Here is an 18,600-nt window from a genome sequence, read left to right as displayed (position 1 = left end):
AATAAGCCCTATTCGCCGCCGCAATCCGCCTCTTCACCTCGCGGCTCACCTCGTTGTCACATGTCACGAGAGTACCAAGATAAATTAATTCGTCGACCACTTCGGAAGTATCCCCATCCATCTCCACCGCAGCACCAACACCCGTAGAACTATCACGCTCTCTGCCAGCCACCATGTATTTCGTTTTGGCAGTGTTTTCGGTGAGTCGAATTCTCGCAACTTCTCTTTTGAAAGCCGTAAAGGCCTCCTCAACTGCTCTAAGATTAACACCAATTATATCAATGTCGTCCGCAAAGCCCAGAAGCTTGTGAGACTTAGTGATGTTGGTGCCGCTCCTCTGCACACCTGCCCTTCGTATTGGATCTTCCAAAGCTATGTTAAACAGCAAGTTCGAGAGCCGTCACCTTGCTTCAGACCATCCAACGTTACAAACGCGTCCGAAAATTCGACCGCTGTCCTGACGCATGATGTGAAATGAGTTTTGCTGGGAAACCATGTTCTAGCATTATTCGCCAAAGCTCGTTGCGTTTCACTGTGCCGTACGCCGCCTTAAAGTCTATGAAAAGATGATGCGTCTGCAAGTTGTGTTCTCGAAACTTGTCGAGAATATGTCTCAAGGTAAATATCTGGTCCGTAGTAGATCACCCCACTCGAAAACCGCATTGGTATTTTCCAACAAAGGCTTCCTGCAACGGCCGCAGTCGCTGGAACAGGATACAAGAGAAAATTTTGTAAGCGGAATTGAGGAGGGTTATGCCTCTATAATTACGACAGTCGAGCCTTGTTCCTTCTTGTAGATAGGGCATATGAGTCCTTCCAACCAGTCCGTAGGTAGTTGTTCCTCATACCATACCCTTAGGGTAATCTGGTGGATTGCACTACACAGCCGCTCGCTCCCAACTTTGAAAAGTTCGGTCGGTAAGCCGTCCTTCCCAGCGGTTTTGTGGTTCTTTAGCTCTTTGCAAGCATTTTGCACCTCGTCCAATGTAGGTGGGTTCACAGCTTGTCCGTCCTTCCCAATTTCTATCCTGTTTGGTGTTGAACAATACTTCAAAATGTTGCTTCCAACGCCTGGCCACCTGCGATTTATCGGTAATCAGATTCTCTTCCCTGTCATTGCACATGGCCGGTATTGGCACGGTCCGGTTCCTGATTTCGTTGATCGTTCTATAAAAGCTCCTCGTGTCGTGCCTGGTGAAGCAATTCTCCGCCTCCGCGAGGACGCGATCGTAGTGCTCACGTTCTTACGGCAATGAAGCCTCTTTTCGGCAGTTCTTGCCTCCCAGCACTTCTCCCGCATCTGACGCGTTACACTCAGCGTCGAACCACCCACTACGCGTGGTTCCCGTTGTCATGCCTATCACCTCTCGCGCTGTTTCGCTGACCGCATCATGGATGTGCTTCCACTGCTCGTTCAGGTCCGCTCCAGCTGGTTCACCGATCCGTCTATCAACTTTCCGAGTATACTCTGCAGCAACTCCTTCCGCTGATAACCCTTGGTAGTCCAGACGTATATTCCTCGCCGATCTCGATTTAAATACGTTGGACAACCGGGCGCGAATCTTGCCTACCACGAGATAATGATCCGAGTCGATGATTGGCCCTCGAAAGGACAGCACTCTCTCATCTATGACGTCTGAAAAGTGCCGGCCGTCGATCAGCATGTGGTCGATCTGGGAGCAAGCCTCTCCATTGGGGTGTCTCCAGGTGTGCTTCGAATGTTCAGACGTGCAAAATGGGTGCTACAGATGGCCATTCCCCTGGCCGCGGCGAAGTTCACTAACCTCAAGCCGTTGTCGTTGGTTGTAGAGTGAAGGCTTTCCCTACCATTGACCATACGAATTGGCTTTTTCGAAGCATACGAGCAAAATAAACTGGCAACATTGTATGAATTTGCAGTATTATAACGTCAGTTAATCACACATGTAAACACATAAGATTCCGTTTAAATGGGACGAAGCTATGAGGAAAGTTGTGTTTTGAGCTGTTTTGATCTAATTTTCTTAGTTTTGGGAACTACGATTGACCTATTCGGAAACTACAGAAACTCGAAAACAACAGAGCCCAAAAAACTCTTGTATAATTGTGGTTTGTAGGGTGAATTTTTTTTGCCGGGAATATTTTGATGTTTGTCATAAAACTCCAACCAGTTGAAAAACTCATTGTGGGGCAAAAGTACACATAAACCACGAGGCAAAAGTACGCACTAAGTGCCCTTAATCGTAATGCAAAAATGTGTTTAATAACGATGTTTTTGTACAGAAATTACTTAAAATTAACTAGTGATATGCGGATGTGCTCCGAATCTGAGGAATATTATGGTTACATGTTTTTTTTAAATGGAATCTTACAACCATTTTAATAGTTTTGTTGATATGCTTTCAAAATGGTCCTTCCGGAATAGATAGGGCCTACTAGAAGCCAAAGAAACAATGAAAAATACAAAGCCAAAAACCATCCAATATTTATTTTTGCAACTGGGATGATGTCCAGAGATTGGAAAATGGTCCAGACGCCATTATGAATTTCAAAATGTCGACTTCCAGTTTCTTGAAAGCAACCTAAGATGGTCGAATACCCTCCAATATGTGTATTTCCGTAATCGAGATGATGTCCAGAGACTGGATAACGACCCCAGAAACCATTTTTGATTCCAAAAGGCGACTTCCGGTTTCTGGAAAACAACAAAATGTGATCAAATACTAGGTAATATGAGTATTTTCAGAATCGGGATGATGCTCTGAGACTATTAAATGATCCCAGATGCCATTTTGGATCCCAAGATGTCGACTTCCGGTTTTTAGGAAACAACCCAGAATGGTCGAGTACCCTCCAATATGTGTATATCTTCAAATCAAATGATGCCCTGAGACCGGATATCGACTTCAAACGCCATTTTCAAACTATAGATGGTGACTTCCGGTTCGTCTGGTGTCGTATTCAGGTCTCTTGGCATATGATGCATATGCGATGGTATTTGGTCAATTTTGGATATTTTCCAGAAACCGGAAGTCAGCATCTTGAATTAAAAAATCGCGTTTGGAGTTTATTTTTGATGTCTGCGCATCATCCCGATCCCTGAAATACTCATATTGGTATTCGGCCATTTTAGGTTGCGTTCCGGAAACCGGAAGTCACTATCTCGGAACTCAAGATGGCGTCTGGGATCGTTTTCAGGTCTCTTGGCATCATTTCAATTCCGAAATAACTCATATGGGGTGGTATTTGGTCAATTTTTACTATTTACCGCAAACCGGAAGTCACCATCTGTAATTCAAAAACAACGTCTGAAGTTCTCTGTGTATCACCCCGGTTCCGAAAATAAACTTTATTTAGTTATTTGTATGGTCTCTAGAAGCCCCAGTGGAATCTCTTCTGGAAGGTCCATTTCTGAGATATAATCACCAAAACCCCCAAACATATCTCCAGAAAACCGAATTTCCGGAAGTAAGAAAATTATTTCGGGGCACCGCTCTAACGCAGCTTGAAAGAATCAGTGCAAAACCAGCGAAAAACAATTAACTTTTTAAAGCATAGTGTAATGAATACACTGTTTATACAGTGCGAACTTTTGCCCCGTAAACTGCGTACTTTTATCCCGCATGCTGGGTAAAAGTTCGCATCTGAATGTTTTTTCTAAAAAGTGGAACTCTCATGCTGCAAACAAAATTCGAAAAACTTCGGTAATACATTTTGAAGGCGAAAGATTCATGTACCGCTTGGAAACAAAACCGAATTTTATGATAATTGTTTGCAATAGTTCTGTTACAAAAACAATGAATTGCGTACTTTTGCCCCTCACTACTCTAACGGGACGAAAGAACTCCTCTCGTCCGACTTGTGCGTTCGTATCTCTGATGATCTTTATATCATGCTGTGGGCACTTTCCATACGTTTTCTCAAGGAGCTCATAGAACTCCTCCTTTACGTCATCGGTTTCATCGTTTGTCGGCGCGAACACGTTGATGAGGCTTATTTTTTTATATTTATGAAAAGTTGAAGAAAAAATGTTACTCGTCTACAAACGAAACCGAACTTGAATGCTGGAAATTCTGAATTTCTAAAAACACATTGTAAAAAATTCATATGCGCGTATTGGTTGGTAATGTTTTGTAGAATATATTGTCAATTTTGACAAACAGAAATAGCCAGAGTTTTCGACGAAAGAATTGAAAAATCAAAGCTGTTCGTTTCGAAAAATGATATTCATTGTAAATTTTTTCTCATAATTTCCATTCTAGTATATTGAAAATAAATAATCTTTATTAAAAGTTAGCGTACATTTTCCAAAATGTTGCTTGTTTCATCTCAAAATATGCAGTTTAAATACAGCACCATCGGCGAAATTTTATTCATTTAAGAGAGTTGAGTATTTTTAGGGTTGGCAATAGAAAAATAAATAAATTATCAAAAGTGACCTGTGGGTTCAATCTATCATTCCAATTTGTCTTCTAATTTTTTAATTTTACTTTATGTTGAGATTAAATTTAACCATTCAAACTGACAAAACTTTTTGTGTTTCGAAATTCTTGCTATAGTTGAATCTCCTTTTTCAAAGTTGTTAGGAACTCAATGTTAAATTTCATTTTCGTCCCATAAACGCAAGCTATTTTCATCTTTGGTGCCTTCAATCAACGCTCTATTTTAAGGTAGCTTGAAAAAAATAATATTAAAATTCAGCCAGCCTCTCCACTAGGCTGGTAAAAAATAGCAAGCTCTCATATCACTTTCTGGATGAGTGCATTAGATCTGCTTCCGTCCAGACAAATGTGTTCATTTTCTCATAATTAGTTCCATTACCGACGTTTTCCGCGCCGTAATGCTAGCGGTTGTCAATGTCGGTCGCTACCCAAGTCCCACATTGCGGTCGAGATGCTCTCCAACAGAGCCAGGAACGTGTCTGCCATTCAAATTTCATAATTTCCACAGTACCATCGCGTCCGTTTTGCTTTGGACTAGAGCGTTCACTAACTTAAACATGAATAAACTGAACAGCTTTAATTAAACTCACATTTCCTTGGCAATGAATGCTCGAGAGCTAGTCACATGCCGCGTGTCAATCCTCTATGGCCTTCGCATTACAGATAGAAAGCTTCGGTATTCAGTTGAACCGAAGTGAAGTCCTGTGGGTTCGCTGTGAATCGTAGCGTTAGTATGAGCCTCACGTTTTGTTGAGGCTTCCCAACCGATTTGTGTGGTGGCGGCGCAGCAAAGGCACGGGAGGAATAAAAACGAGCAAATCAGGGCCAAGCAGTCTATTCGAAACTCTGGACCGCAAATTCGAAGACACATCCCGCAGTCTGTGTTTATTTGTTATGGATTAATAATAACTGTGACCGCATGCTGGCCTCGCTCGTGAACCGTGGGTGGGGCCGACGACGGGTTGCGCGATTGCTGTCTGAGGATATTAGTCAGTCCGTGCCGATGACAGTGTCCCGTTGTTCGGAAGCACGGTTGCTGCGATTGAAGCTCGTTACCTAGCCCCTTTATCAGAGTCACAAAAACTTGAAAGGAAGGCACAATGCAATGCGACACAATGAAGCAACAGAAGAAAAAATATGCTCACATCGATACTCGGGGCAATTGAGAGAGATAAAAGTTACATAGCAAGGTGTGACTGAGTTGAATTTTAATTTGACTAGAACTAGCGCCGTTGCTTCACCCCGGTTCTTCACACCTACATTTCGAATGTTTGTGAAAAAAGAATCAGTTTCGGTCAGAACCGTGGTTGGGAGTTTTTGTTTGGGGGGGTTTCTACAGCTTCAAAAGCAGCATTTTATGTGGCAGATTGCTGTCTGTCCATGAAGCCTTTTTCATAGTCAATGTTCGTTAGTAAAACGCAAACAGTGCTTTTTGGCGCCTTCAAGAAAAATTTAATTAGTTGTAGTTATAGTAGTAGTTGTGTAGTAGTTATAGTTGTAGTTGTAGTAGTAACCACTCGGGGATGAGAGGCTTTTGTTAACAGAAATAATCTCTGAGACAGCGCAAATTAATCAATCGGCACTTGTGACGATTGGTGCGGTTATTCAAAAGCTGACACGAAACGGTAACTGATTTTATCAAAAGAAAAACAGAAATAGATAAATTGATTCAAATGACAAAACCCATCCACTTGCACACGGCAATGGTCTCAGCTCAAATCGAAGGTGTGGTAGAACTTTTTTGCCTGCCTTGAACTGCAAGGCAAACGGGCAGGTGATATCATCGTACCGCCACCTATTCTTATAGTCTGCAGCCTAATCTGGTGTACAGTGGGTATGGCGAGAGACCTCCAGCGGTACGTAGGTCGTGACCATTGCAAACTAGTCGCGAAACACCGCGAGTTCCAATTACTCTGTGGCCCACCGTGTCATATATTTCGATGGCCTTCCTCGCCGTTGTTGCGGTGCCGCACCTGCCATTCCGTCCTGATCCGGTACGGTTTGCTACACTGCACTAGTCGTGAATGCGCCAAGAAGCGTGGCAAACACCAGCATAAACGAATTATTTTACGGCTCTACTGCTAGCCGGTTAGCTGCTGCTGCTGCCCTAAAAATACCACCACCGCTGCTGCGCTGGGTGGCAGTGATCCCTGTTTGCGGAAAAAATTACATTAGAGAGCAACCAATTCACTGAAAATGGCCGCCATAAAGATCGAGCTAATTGACTGCATTAGAGACGCTTATGGTTTAGGACATCAGAAACTGTGCACTTCAATGTTCATCGTCCGAGAAGACTAGGTACCGCGTCTGGTGTGAGATAGGGTAAGAGCTACTCTTTTGAATATGAACCAGATGGTAGTGGTTATCTTTTTTACGTCTTTTTACGAAAAATACTGCCGGAAAGAAAATCTGACATCACTCCTCACAGGTCCGAGGTTGAAGAGCGGGCGCGGTCTCTGGTAACCTAGAGATTTTACTTCTTCAGTGAACTGTGAGGGGAACATACCTTGGAATCGTTTTCCGATCCAACCGATAGGGCCTGAGCAATGAAGTGCTTCAACGAGCACCGGGTAGTTGACCGATTAACGAACAGGGCACGGCATTGGATCTCCTCCCGTACCTTACCCGTTGCCAAGCAGCGCGTCGGAACGGTGGTCGACTTGGTGGTTCATTGTGCTGTCAGATAGAGGTACGCTCTAATTCCTTCGTCGTGGCGTGGTAATCCCAGCCGTGTGTCGTATTACGGCCTGCTTGGGCTGGGAGGTGGGCAATCACTGACTGGAATTCCATTTTTTGTCGCTCCTAAATCGCCCCTTCGGATCGGATTGTAAATTTTAAGCGAAACTTTTCTTTCTCTTCGCCTCCCTTAGCTACCCACTGCACTGGCGTCGGTCTTTATCTTTTTTTTCGTGAAGAGCAATTGTTTAAAAAAACATATTGCGTATTCACTTACAAACCTGAAATCTACCCATTCAATTAATGTGATGACAAAAAACAAGGTGTTTTCCGGAAGAAAGAAAAAGGAACTCTGTGTGATTTTCCGGAAACAATTCCTTTTTTCAATAAAAAAAAATTAAATTATTCTTTAAATTTGGTAAAGAGTTACTCATGGATAGTTCTTCAAAATTTGTTTTGAATTTCTAATTTCCAGTTGAACTATACTATTAAATGGTACAGTTGGAAACAAAAGACTTTAAACCTGGCATCGAATTGTTAGAGGACTGCCACGGTGACTACAAAGAGTACTAGATTAACTGAGTAAAAGTAAAGTGTTTTTCTAAACGTTGCCATATAAATACTTTCTCCACTTCACCATGTACTTTACAACTATTATTTTCCGGTTTTCTCGAAAAAAAAAATTTCTCTTTATTTTCTCCATTTTTATCAGATTGACATGAAGTTTTTAAAGTTTTTCTGTTTGAAGTTAAAAGTAAATACATATGTACGATTTTTGTCAATAATTTCATTGACCTTTTTGTTTATCGTTTAGTGCCCATTTTCCCCATCCCCATTCTGCGATATTTTTCTCAACCACCAGCATTTTTTGATGTAGGACTACGTCTTTGTTTTCTACACTAGATTACATTTTGTGAAATTGAAAAAGAAACTGGCAAATGTTGCGTCAGATTTCAAACGATTATAGCAAGCGAACGACTCTATGCATCTTAGTCATTTATAGGTCGGTGGATAGATAAAATGTGTAACAATTGTTTGATATAATGTTCAACATTGTTGATTTACTGCTTAATGGTGGAAAAAGGTGAAAAGTTCCAAGGTCAAGCTTTCCCATACATTTCCCTCGTTATTGGCTTGCTTCCCGAGCACAGATAACAACAACATGGACGAAATAAATTCCACTGCCTCCATATTTTGACTCAACAAAGTGTTTTGGTTTGTTTGTCTTTCTCTAAGCTGCGTGGCCACGCCCTAACGGCAAAAATCTACTCTGAACTCGATACAAAAGACTGCGTGTAGGAAATTCAGCTTCAGTTTAGTTTGTTACACAATAGCGAGTGCAGTGCAGCTGTTAAAGGTACGCGACATTGAGAAACGAGAGCTGCATACGAGTCAACTTCCAGGCACTGCGGAACATGTTACCTTTATTTTGCATACGGCAGCAACTGTTCCCACCGTACGCTGCAGAATATTCAGCTGGCACAGCTACTGGAGGGCAAAGCGGAGAGCAAACTTCATTTTGCGCGGTCAAGCAAAATATTCAATGCTACCGATGGTGCGATTATCAGCGTTATTGTAGCCCGAATTTCTAACTGAAGATTATGGAATCGGTTCTTTTCAGAACTATAGATGCTTGAAGATAAGAGTTATGAGAATTTTCGCAACTACTACTAGTGTAAAATTTTCATCTATTCATGCATCGTTAGTTTTACAACAACGACTATCAAAATTAAACGGTAGTGTTGCCTGTGAACAGTTTAGCGCAGCATATAATATACATATTTAGTCCTACGTCATCATTTCATACAACCCCTAGGGCTGTATACCTGGTAGTATTTTTGGAAAATGTTGATTTTCAGAAACCTTCGTACAAAGGTGTAATACGCGTAAACGGATATTCAACGAGAAATTTGAAATTTGCTTGACAACATTGTAACTTGAGTTTATAGTCTTCATTACGGTAGATAACGGCCGTTATTTCTTCACGTGTAGACGAAAAATAGCAAAGAGTATCTCTATACATCAAAAAGCATTCTTCTATGTAACTGAATATTCAATGAAAAATCATATCTCAATATTATTAAGCTCCAATCGTTGATCCAAACTTCAGACAGTTCTCTTCCCACTTTTTATTTCGAGAAAATGTTTTCAAATCATCTACTCTAGACATCATATTCGGGATTTAACCCTACAGTTTAGCTAGCCCAAATCTTCATGAGAGGACACAACAAAAGATTATGTTAGAAAGTCTACCTAATCTAGCTACAGGTATCAAGCAGAGGTTATCTATAACCTTTGTTACTTTTCTATTAAGGACTGACCGCAGGAGAGCAGCTCCACGAGTTTTAGAATAACAGCCCCGTAAACATCAAAACAGAGTTCACCTGTCAGTGGTATCGTTCGTACATTAAATTATTTGGTTTTAATCTTTACCTCTATTTCAACTAAAGCTATTTTCTACCTAACGCACAGTATAAGCAAACCCAAATGCGTTTTCAAAGGTAGCGGGAATATCTGCAAACAGATATTTGAGAAGATAACTCAGGGTGTGGGGACAGAACTAGGAGAGGGACTCCCCCAGACATCTATTCGACCCAGGGGCTAGAAGTGGCTGTCAGATTACATATAAAGCGAGCGTAACAAAAATCGCCGCCATGCTGAACCAACCAATGGTTCCTTGACGTTTCTTTTTACGCGCAATCACGAGTAGGGGAGACTGGTAACCGTGGTTTCCTTTTTCATATTTCCGAGTTTGTTCATTTATGTTTCGGGTTCTTTCGCTAATTTTGTTGCGATTTTTTTTTATCGCATAAATGTACCGTTATTGTAACGTTTATCGTGTGATGTTGTGAAAGATTAAGTGCATTATTCCGTCCTGTGATAGTATGTAAGCCTTACTTATAGATTGACATTTAAGATTTCCAACTGATCACAAAAGAAATCGTCGTTGGTGTCGAATTCTCTCCATTTCCGGACTGTCAAATCTGCCTGCTGCTGGGAGCAAAATAAGCGCAAGGATTTGCTCTCGCCACTTCTGCGAACAAGATTTTTTTTTAGTGAACGGCAAGCGTAAGTTATTGCCGAGTGCAGTTCCGAGTTTGATGATTGCTCGAAGACGAAGACTTCACTGGTTCAAATACCGGTAATAATATTTTATTAACGTATCCAAATCTTAATTTATAGTTAATTAAATTTAATAATATTCTAGAATTTCTAACATCACAATAGAGGGTCAATCTCCCCTAATTGATGTAAACAAACGACGCCATATTGTGTTACGGTAAAATCACTTGTCTTCAGGCCCCTGATTCGACCTGTTCCGGACCCACTGAAACTTCTTCAGTCTCCAGCCTTAATCTTTCCGGGATGACGAACGGTCTTTACTCTTATAACCTTCTAGCTAACTACATGGAAACTGGCAATTAGCTACCAGTGACGTGTTGGTGGTTTACCCGCCACACACGTTGCAGCTCAAGAATTATCTGAGAGGCGGTCGAGATGTACGGGTCGTCGCACATCCTCCGGAATAGGTTGTCCGGAGTAGTGCCTGGCCCGCTAACTGCCATCATGACGCTCCTCGCACGTACAAAACATGGGCATTCCGTCATATGACACTGTACGGTACGCACTCGTAATCCTCAGGCATATGAGCCTGTAGCCCCTGTAGTTACTTTCCAGTTTAGCTTTGGGCCACACTAGCCCACCATACCCAAGTATGGCCGAAACCACGCTGGTAAGAAGTTTTCGCTTGTTGCCATACACTGAGCTATTAGACATCATGAGAGATAGTGTTTCAATAGTCGATGAGGCCCTCCTACAGGTGTAGTAAACGTGGCTCCCAAACGTGAGCTTGTCATCGACCAAAACTCCCAAGAGCTTCGGAGATCGCTTTGAGGGGATGCTGCAGTCCTGACCGCCGCCTGTTACGCTAGCTCCAGTTTCCTGGAGCGCATCCAGTCTTCGACCATGCACTCACCGACCTCCATCAACTCACCGTAGACCTCTAGCGTTATGTTGTCTACAAAGCCAACGGTTACAACTCCTACAGGTAACTTGTGGTTCAACACACCGTCATAAATGACATTCAACAAAACCGAGCCCAGGATAGAACCTTGCGGAGCTCCTGCGGTGATTGGGATGCACTTCAAACCCTCCTTCGTGTTGTAAACAAGTACTCGAATCTGGAAGTAATTTTCAGAATCTTGTACAGCGACAGCGGTATATGGATGCTCCTAAGCGCAAATGCTATGGAGTCCTAACTAGCGCTATTGAACACATTCTTCACGTCAAGCGTGACGATTCTACGTAACGTCTCCAGTTCGTGATCAGTCCTGGGCGAAAGAACGTCACGTCGATGATCGACTCCGCATTATTTCTGCGGTTTTCCGGAACATACCACACTCCCCGATTTCCCGCAACGCCTGTATCACTGGCTCCTATCGGGCCCTTTGCAGGTCCGGGACTTATGCCCTCCCTCAAAGTACCTGAAGGATACGCAGGGCATACTGACCAGCCGACTTTATGCATCCTGCAGTACCAGGTTCGCATTCGTTGACGCTAGTCGGAAGGTGGCCTCCTGGAACCCCGCGTCCCACTTGCTCTTCGCATTTTCGACCTTTGGCGCTTTTTTCCTTCCTGGCGCCCTCTCCCTACTGCGGTAATCCATGGGTCTCCCGCAGTCGTCACTTCGGTCGACGTTGCGGCCCTTGAGCTTGTTGGTTTGCTACCTTGCTTTTTCACGTTATAGAGGGCCGCTTCGCCCGACTACTGCCTCATCTCCTTACTGACCTGCCCCGTTGATCAGATCACAGCGAATGAGGGGGCATCGGTCTGAAACTGCCTAGATTCAGTTGCCCTCCTAGTCCCCGCTTCCTTTTCGGAGGATTTAACCCGAGTCACAAGTTCGGCTTACTTTTGTTGAGCTTCGTCGATGGTGGTGGTGCTCCTATTCGCCGCTAACTCGATGATCACATCGAGCTGTTCGGACAGCGCTGCCACCCTTGTCGCTTGTCCCTACTCTTTTCGATGGCCTTGACTAGTAAGACACCGTCGACCGTTATATCCAGTGTGTAAACTGGCGTGTTAGCCTTACCGCCACCGGGTTTTACTGCAGCCGTCTCCATCTTTTTGTGCGGAGACCGCTTGATACCATCTCGCGCACTTGTTTTTTATACGGATTCATTCTTTGTTAATTGGGTCTCCCTTCCAGTCGCTATCCTTGTCTATGATGGAGTAGTCGCCTATGCTGCCGTAATCTTGCAGACTGACGTAAGCGCCATTTTTTCAAATATGGGGTTCTTATGCCAATTTGTTCGTTATTCGGAGACCCATCTTTTGGTATCTTTCTCTTAGTTGTAACTTATTCGTACGTTGCATAAAATCAAGAAAACGAAATGACGTATGCACCATTTCAATACAAAAGTGACAAGTAACCCGTTCGTTTTTGGACCGTATTGAAAAACTGATAAAATGGATGTACGTCATAATGTTATGACACGGCAGTATGGTGGTCTATGTTGAACTAGTGAGGTCATGGCTAAGGTAGGTCGTCCATAGCGTCTTAAAAGCGACGGAGCGTATTGGAAGGCCTGCCAGGTTATACGCGACCCTTGTACCGGGTACCACCTCGCCGTTCCAAGCCGCTGTTACGCGACTTTATTAGGGAAGCTCGATGCAAGTGCCAGCCCAGAGACGTGGTACCATAACGAAGTCCGACTTAGTTTTCTACGCTACCAGTCGGCATAATTGGGACCTTACTGGCATCGGCCCCAATGGGCGAATTAGTGCATTTTAAATGATGGGAGCGGCACTACTCGCTCCGACAGAGATGCTTGCGGGTACTTATGGCTTTTGCGAGGAGTCGACTGCCCAGTGTCCGACCATCACCACATCCGCTGCTGGTCACGCATATATTGCATAACCTCGACGATCGCCAGGCGCCGACCCGTGGTGGCATACAGCTCTGCCAATAACTCAATGGCGGTTTTGAGCACCAATCTGCATTTAGAAGTTGGGCATCGTTTAGCGTTATCAAACTTACAGTGTAGTTTTTTTTATTTTCCGAAGCATGAAACATCTACAAACATCAGACCGAAAATTTATCATAGCGCGTTCTCTGATTGTAGATTTTGACTTCATCGCCTACCAGCTTCTACCGGTTGAGTCGCAAAATGAAAGCACTGTCTTTTGTTTAGTAAGACTAAATTCTCTGATCAAATAATCCACTTTCCCTTGATTTCAGAAGGGTAAAGCAGGCTTCGGAAAAGTAGCGCGGTGCGATACTATACTGACGACTGGGCTCTCTTTTCACTATTACAACCAGGCTTCGAAATGGTCACGGTAGAACCGCTTTTCAATGCGATAATCAACTTCTCCTTCCTCTGACGCTACCAAGGCTCGCTGTCTTGATACATTCTTGAACAAACATATCAAACGAGTACCGCCACCACGACGTTTTTTTTCCTCAAACGTATTTTGATATTTTTTCTAGAAGATTCTACGAAACCGGTTTTGGCATGGTTTTAGTATATTTCACAAAGCAAAATAATATTGAGTATGTCTGAGCATCAATGGTATTGCGCTAATATTTGGAAGTTGTAGTCAAATTATCCACGTAAAATGTCAGCAACATATCAATTTTGCCCTGATTCCCCTACAATACTCAGAGAGGTTCTTCTCGACGTTAGATTAACTTATTGGAAATCTGTTTAATGTGATATCAAGAGTGTAATCGGTACTCAAAGATACAATAACAAATTGTCCTTACATGATCATCCCCCTTTTGCGGGGAGGGGGTTGCATTTTTGGCCAGGGCCAGTCAAAACATAGAAACCTAGCTTCAGCTGTGTGACAGAATCATCGCGTCTTCGATAAAGTTAAATGCGACTCCGTTCCCGCACAAAGAAGAGGATTTTGTGAAGACAAATTGTTATTGTATCTTCGAGTATCGCTTACATTCTTGATATTACGTTGAACAGATTTCAAAAAAAGGTAATTGAACGTCGAGATAAACCTATTTTGGTTTTTTCGCCACGAACAGTCATCGGGCGCGGACGCGTTTTCATTTCGCTCCGCAATTAACTTGTAATTTTTTTTTTTTACACCTTGACGGCGTCGCGAGTGCACGTAAGCAACAATTTATTTATTTATAAACAATCTTTGACCGTCGCGCTACCGCGTGTATCTAACCTTTTCTCGACAATTCGTACTCGCCGCGTAACAATTTTTAATCAGTGCTATGGGAAAGTGTGGCATAACCAACTGTACTTCGACCGACAACCGTTTCCTGTGGAAATGCGAAGGAATATGCAAAAGGCACTTCCACGCTGCCTGCGTAGGAACCCGTAGAAACCAAGAAGAACTACTGCGTTCATTTATGCTGCCCTTATGCATAGAATGCCAGGAAAAATTCATGGACCAACTCCAACTGAAGAAGCTCATCCAGCACCAGAAAATTTTAACAGAAAGTATTGAAACACAAATCAAATCAAATCATTCAATAATCAGTCAACTTCCTAAACTGACTGTAACGCACGACACACTGGACAGTATCAATACACTGCTTTCTGAATTGAAGACGGAAATTAAAAAAGTAAATATCAACACAAACAATGCGTCGGCAAAAACCATAAATCGCATTTCGACGCTGTTCGGCGAACTTGGCCATGACTCCATATCGGACATATCGGACATTAGCAAAGAAAATCGGCAGCACACAAAGAACATACAACAGCACCTGGAAAAAGCATTTACTAATATAGAATCAAAAATTGACAATATGGAACACCAATTAGAAGCTATACAAAATAAGAAAACAAACTGCAGTACAACGGCGCAGGAACTAATCAATGAATTAAAAGCGCTCAAAGAATCGAATTCACTCCAGCCAAAAACAGACAATCATCCCAGTCTGGCTGAAGAACTTCGCCTTTCATTGCCACTTCCAGAATCGGACTCAGAAGAACACCGTACTCCAAATTTCACATCAGGCTGGCGCCTAATTGGCAATAAAAAGTATGGAAACGCGACTGAACTGAATATGACGCCAGACAGCGTAAAAGACGCATGCAGGAAAAGCAAGTAGAAAAGGCCGCTCGTAAACGTATGCAGCAACGCAAACGTCAGCAGGAAAACTCAAACCCTATCAGCATAAGTAACAACACCTATAAACACGGAATAAACCATTTCGCCTGCAACTCAAAGAAAACTCAAATTGCTGAAATGCCAAAACAACCACTACCCTCGGACAAAGACCTCCTGGCAGCTGCACGCGTTCAATTTGCTGGGCCGCCGAATTCAGACATAACATCAAAATTTATAAATTTCCAAAAAGGCGAAACTATCAACCCATATCGGACAGAAAAAAATGCAACTAACAATGCAAATTCTGCACCGGCTCCTGCCAGCAACGCCAGCATACAATCAGCACCGCAAGACAGCCAATTTGAACTTGATCCCATGCGTCCACCAATCGTCCGACTTACGCAGCAATCATCGAATGGCGACGAGCGCTTTTTGAAGGCTAGACTCCGCGACCCAAAAGTAATGCATATTACACGCCTATATCTCGCATACATGAAGGACCAACCATCATCTGTATGCGTAGAAGGAATGACACCAACCAGTATAAGAATGCTTCTCGCATCCGAAGGACTGCCGACATCTCCAGAACAACTCCAACGCGTCTTTATTGAAGTCCATCAGAAATATGGACTCACGCCAGCCGAAGCAGTAGCCGACCTTCAATCATATCGTCATTTTTTATCAAATGAACGCACGCATCGTCTTCAACAACTTCGCGAAAGTGTAAATAAATTTAGTACAAATTTTCGCAAGTAAGGACGCCCTCTTCTGAGGCAGAACCATTATATTTTAACATAAGTAATAACTTGACTAACATATCTTCGCTTCCTCGACAGAATGCGACTGAAATTTTTATCTATTGTCAGAATTTCAATCGCATGAAAAGCCCAAGCAAAATGAAAGAAATTCAACAAAATCTATTGTCGTCATCTTTTAAAATAATTTTAGGAACTGAAAGTAGCTGGGACGAAAGCGTAAGAAGCGAAGAAGTATTTGGAAACAATTATAACGTATTCCGGCACGATCGGAATTTGTCTACCAGTCAAAAAAAGTCAGGCGGTGGGGTCCTCATTGCCATTAATGTAGACTTTACTTCTGAAGAAATAATATCCGACAAATATAAAGAATTTGAACACGTATGGGCCAAAGCATTTATTGCTGGCGAAGAACATATCTTCTGTTCCGTGTACTTTCCACCGGAACATGCTCATAAACATTCGTATGAATTATTTTTCAAAACTCTAGAATCTATTATGTCTAACATGAACCCAGAAGTAAAACTGCATGTCTATGGCGACTTCAATCAACGTAATGCAGACTTTATTGTAGACATTGAAAATGAATCTATCTTACTCCCAGTCGTAGGCGAAAACGAAACACTGCAGTATCTTTTTGGCAAATCTTCAGAACTCGGTCTATATCAAAATGCATATTTAGACCTATTATTCACAAACTGCACTGAAGACTTCTGTGTTGATGCATCATTGACTCCCATCTGGAAAAATGAAGCATTCACACAGCAATTGAATATTCAATAGCAATGAATATAATAGTAATGAATAAGTAATGAATACCACAAAACTGACTTCGAACAAGTCAAACGTAGACTTCGCATAATAAATTGGCGTAGTATAATTTGTAAAGAAGGGAATGTCAACGAAGAAGTAACAAAATTTTATGAAATAATTAATCAAATTATATCAGAAAATGTACCTCTAAAAAAAAAGAAGACGAACGAACACCAACAAATATCCAGTGTGGTTTAATCCACAATTGAAGAACCTAAAAAATAGAAAACAAAAAGCACATAAAATTTACAAAAAAGACAACAATAGCGAAAATCTTCAAAATTACCAAGAAATGTGCTGTCAACTTGACGCAGCCATTAAAATTGCACATGAAGAACATAATCGTAAAATCGAACATCAAATCAAGTCTTGCCCTAAGAACTTCTTTAATTACGTAAAAACCAAACTAAAAAGTAACAACTTTCCATCACGAATGCATCTTTACAGTAATGTAGGGCAAACTAGTAATGAAATATGTAGTCTTTTTGCCACTTTTTTTCAAGAAATTTACACCACATATGAAGAAACAGATCGCGACCGCGAATACTTCTCGTATTTTCCTGAATTTTCGAATTCTTTATCTGTCAATCAAATATCTGAATTCGAAATTCAAAACGCACTTAAAAATTTAGACGCTACGAAAGGTCCTGGACCTGACAGAATAGCTCCAATTTTTCTCAAAAACTTGGCAGAAGAACTATCTACACCCTTACAACACCTTTTTAACATGTCCCTGAAGAATGGAATTTTCCCAGAACTCTGGAAAACTTCATATTTAGTGCCAATTTTAAAATCTGGCGCTAAATCTGACATTCGTAATTATCGTGGAATAGCCATTATTTCATGCATTCCAAAATTATTTGAATCAATAATTAATAAAAAAATCTTCCAACAAGTAAAACACCAAATTACAACTCAACACAAAGGCCGATCAAGAGCGGGGGCCTAGTGTGGTTGGTAACGTCTCCGCCAACCACGCTCGACGCCTGGGTTCGAATCCCACCGCCGACATAGGTGTCGATGGTTGTGAGGGGGCGTGATCCACTCACAACCAACCCAACTGGTCTAGATTCAATCCTAGCCGACACCGGGAGATTTTCTGAGGCGAAAAATCTCTAGGATCACGCCTTCCATCGCATGAGGAAGTAAAGCCGTTGGCGCCGGTCCGTTAATAAACGGGTCGTGAGTTAGGGTCCTGGGTGTGGAGTCGCCTCTCTGGGCGTCGGTGATTGGCCACAACAGTGGCGGAACTAGACCGACGGAAAATAAGCGAGAATAAAAAAAAACAAAGGCCGATCAACTACCACAAATCTTTTGGAATTCATAACTTTCACTCTGACTGTAATGGACAACGGTAACCACGTAGAAGCTCTTTATACGGACTTTAGCAAGGCATTTGACAGAATCGACATACCATTATTGCTCTTCAAGCTCGAAAAATACGGAACTGAAACAAAATTTTTGGAATGGCTGCAGTCATACTCAACAAAACGAAAACAAATAGTCCGCTTTCAAAATTCCTTTTCAAACCCAATAGAAGTAACTTCTGGGGTTCCTCAAGGTTCCCACCTGGGCCCTCTTCTTTTTATATTATACGTAAATGACATTTCCTTTCTTCTTAGGTCAATACATGTGCTTGTATATGCTGACAACATGAAGGTCTTTATAGAAATAACCAATGCAGAAGACTTCGAAATATTCCAGAATGAAATCAATGTATTCTACACTTGGTGCAACAAAAGCCTATTACAACTCAACATTAAAAAATGTAATTCAATAGCCTTTAGCAGAAAAACAGTAACACCACCTACAAACATTTTCTTAGGAAACCAACCAGTAGAAAAATGCAAAAT

The 18,600-nt window shown here is 42.1% G+C and overlaps 2 protein-coding genes across 3 annotated transcripts in view; both read right to left on the bottom strand.

The window, feature by feature from the left end:
• Positions 1–18,600, bottom strand: part of LOC129720690 (uncharacterized) — a 257,772-nt gene that overhangs the window by 3,380 nt on the left and 235,792 nt on the right. The window lies entirely within an intron of this gene.
• LOC129719575 (uncharacterized) overlaps positions 6,503–18,600 on the bottom strand; it is a 36,892-nt gene continuing 24,794 nt past the window's right edge. Inside the window, exons 4-5 of the mRNA XM_055670969.1 lie at positions 6,928–7,080; positions 6,503–6,571 (exon numbers count right to left, since the gene is read on the bottom strand). Coding sequence (XP_055526944.1) covers positions 6,503–6,571; positions 6,928–7,080 — 222 coding nt within the window. The remainder of the gene's footprint in view (positions 6,572–6,927; positions 7,081–18,600) is intronic.

Source organism: Wyeomyia smithii, chromosome 2, assembly GCF_029784165.1.
Source record: "Wyeomyia smithii strain HCP4-BCI-WySm-NY-G18 chromosome 2, ASM2978416v1, whole genome shotgun sequence".
Classification (NCBI taxonomy): domain Eukaryota; kingdom Metazoa; phylum Arthropoda; class Insecta; order Diptera; family Culicidae; genus Wyeomyia; species Wyeomyia smithii.
This window is presented reverse-complemented; position numbering and strand designations above follow the sequence as displayed.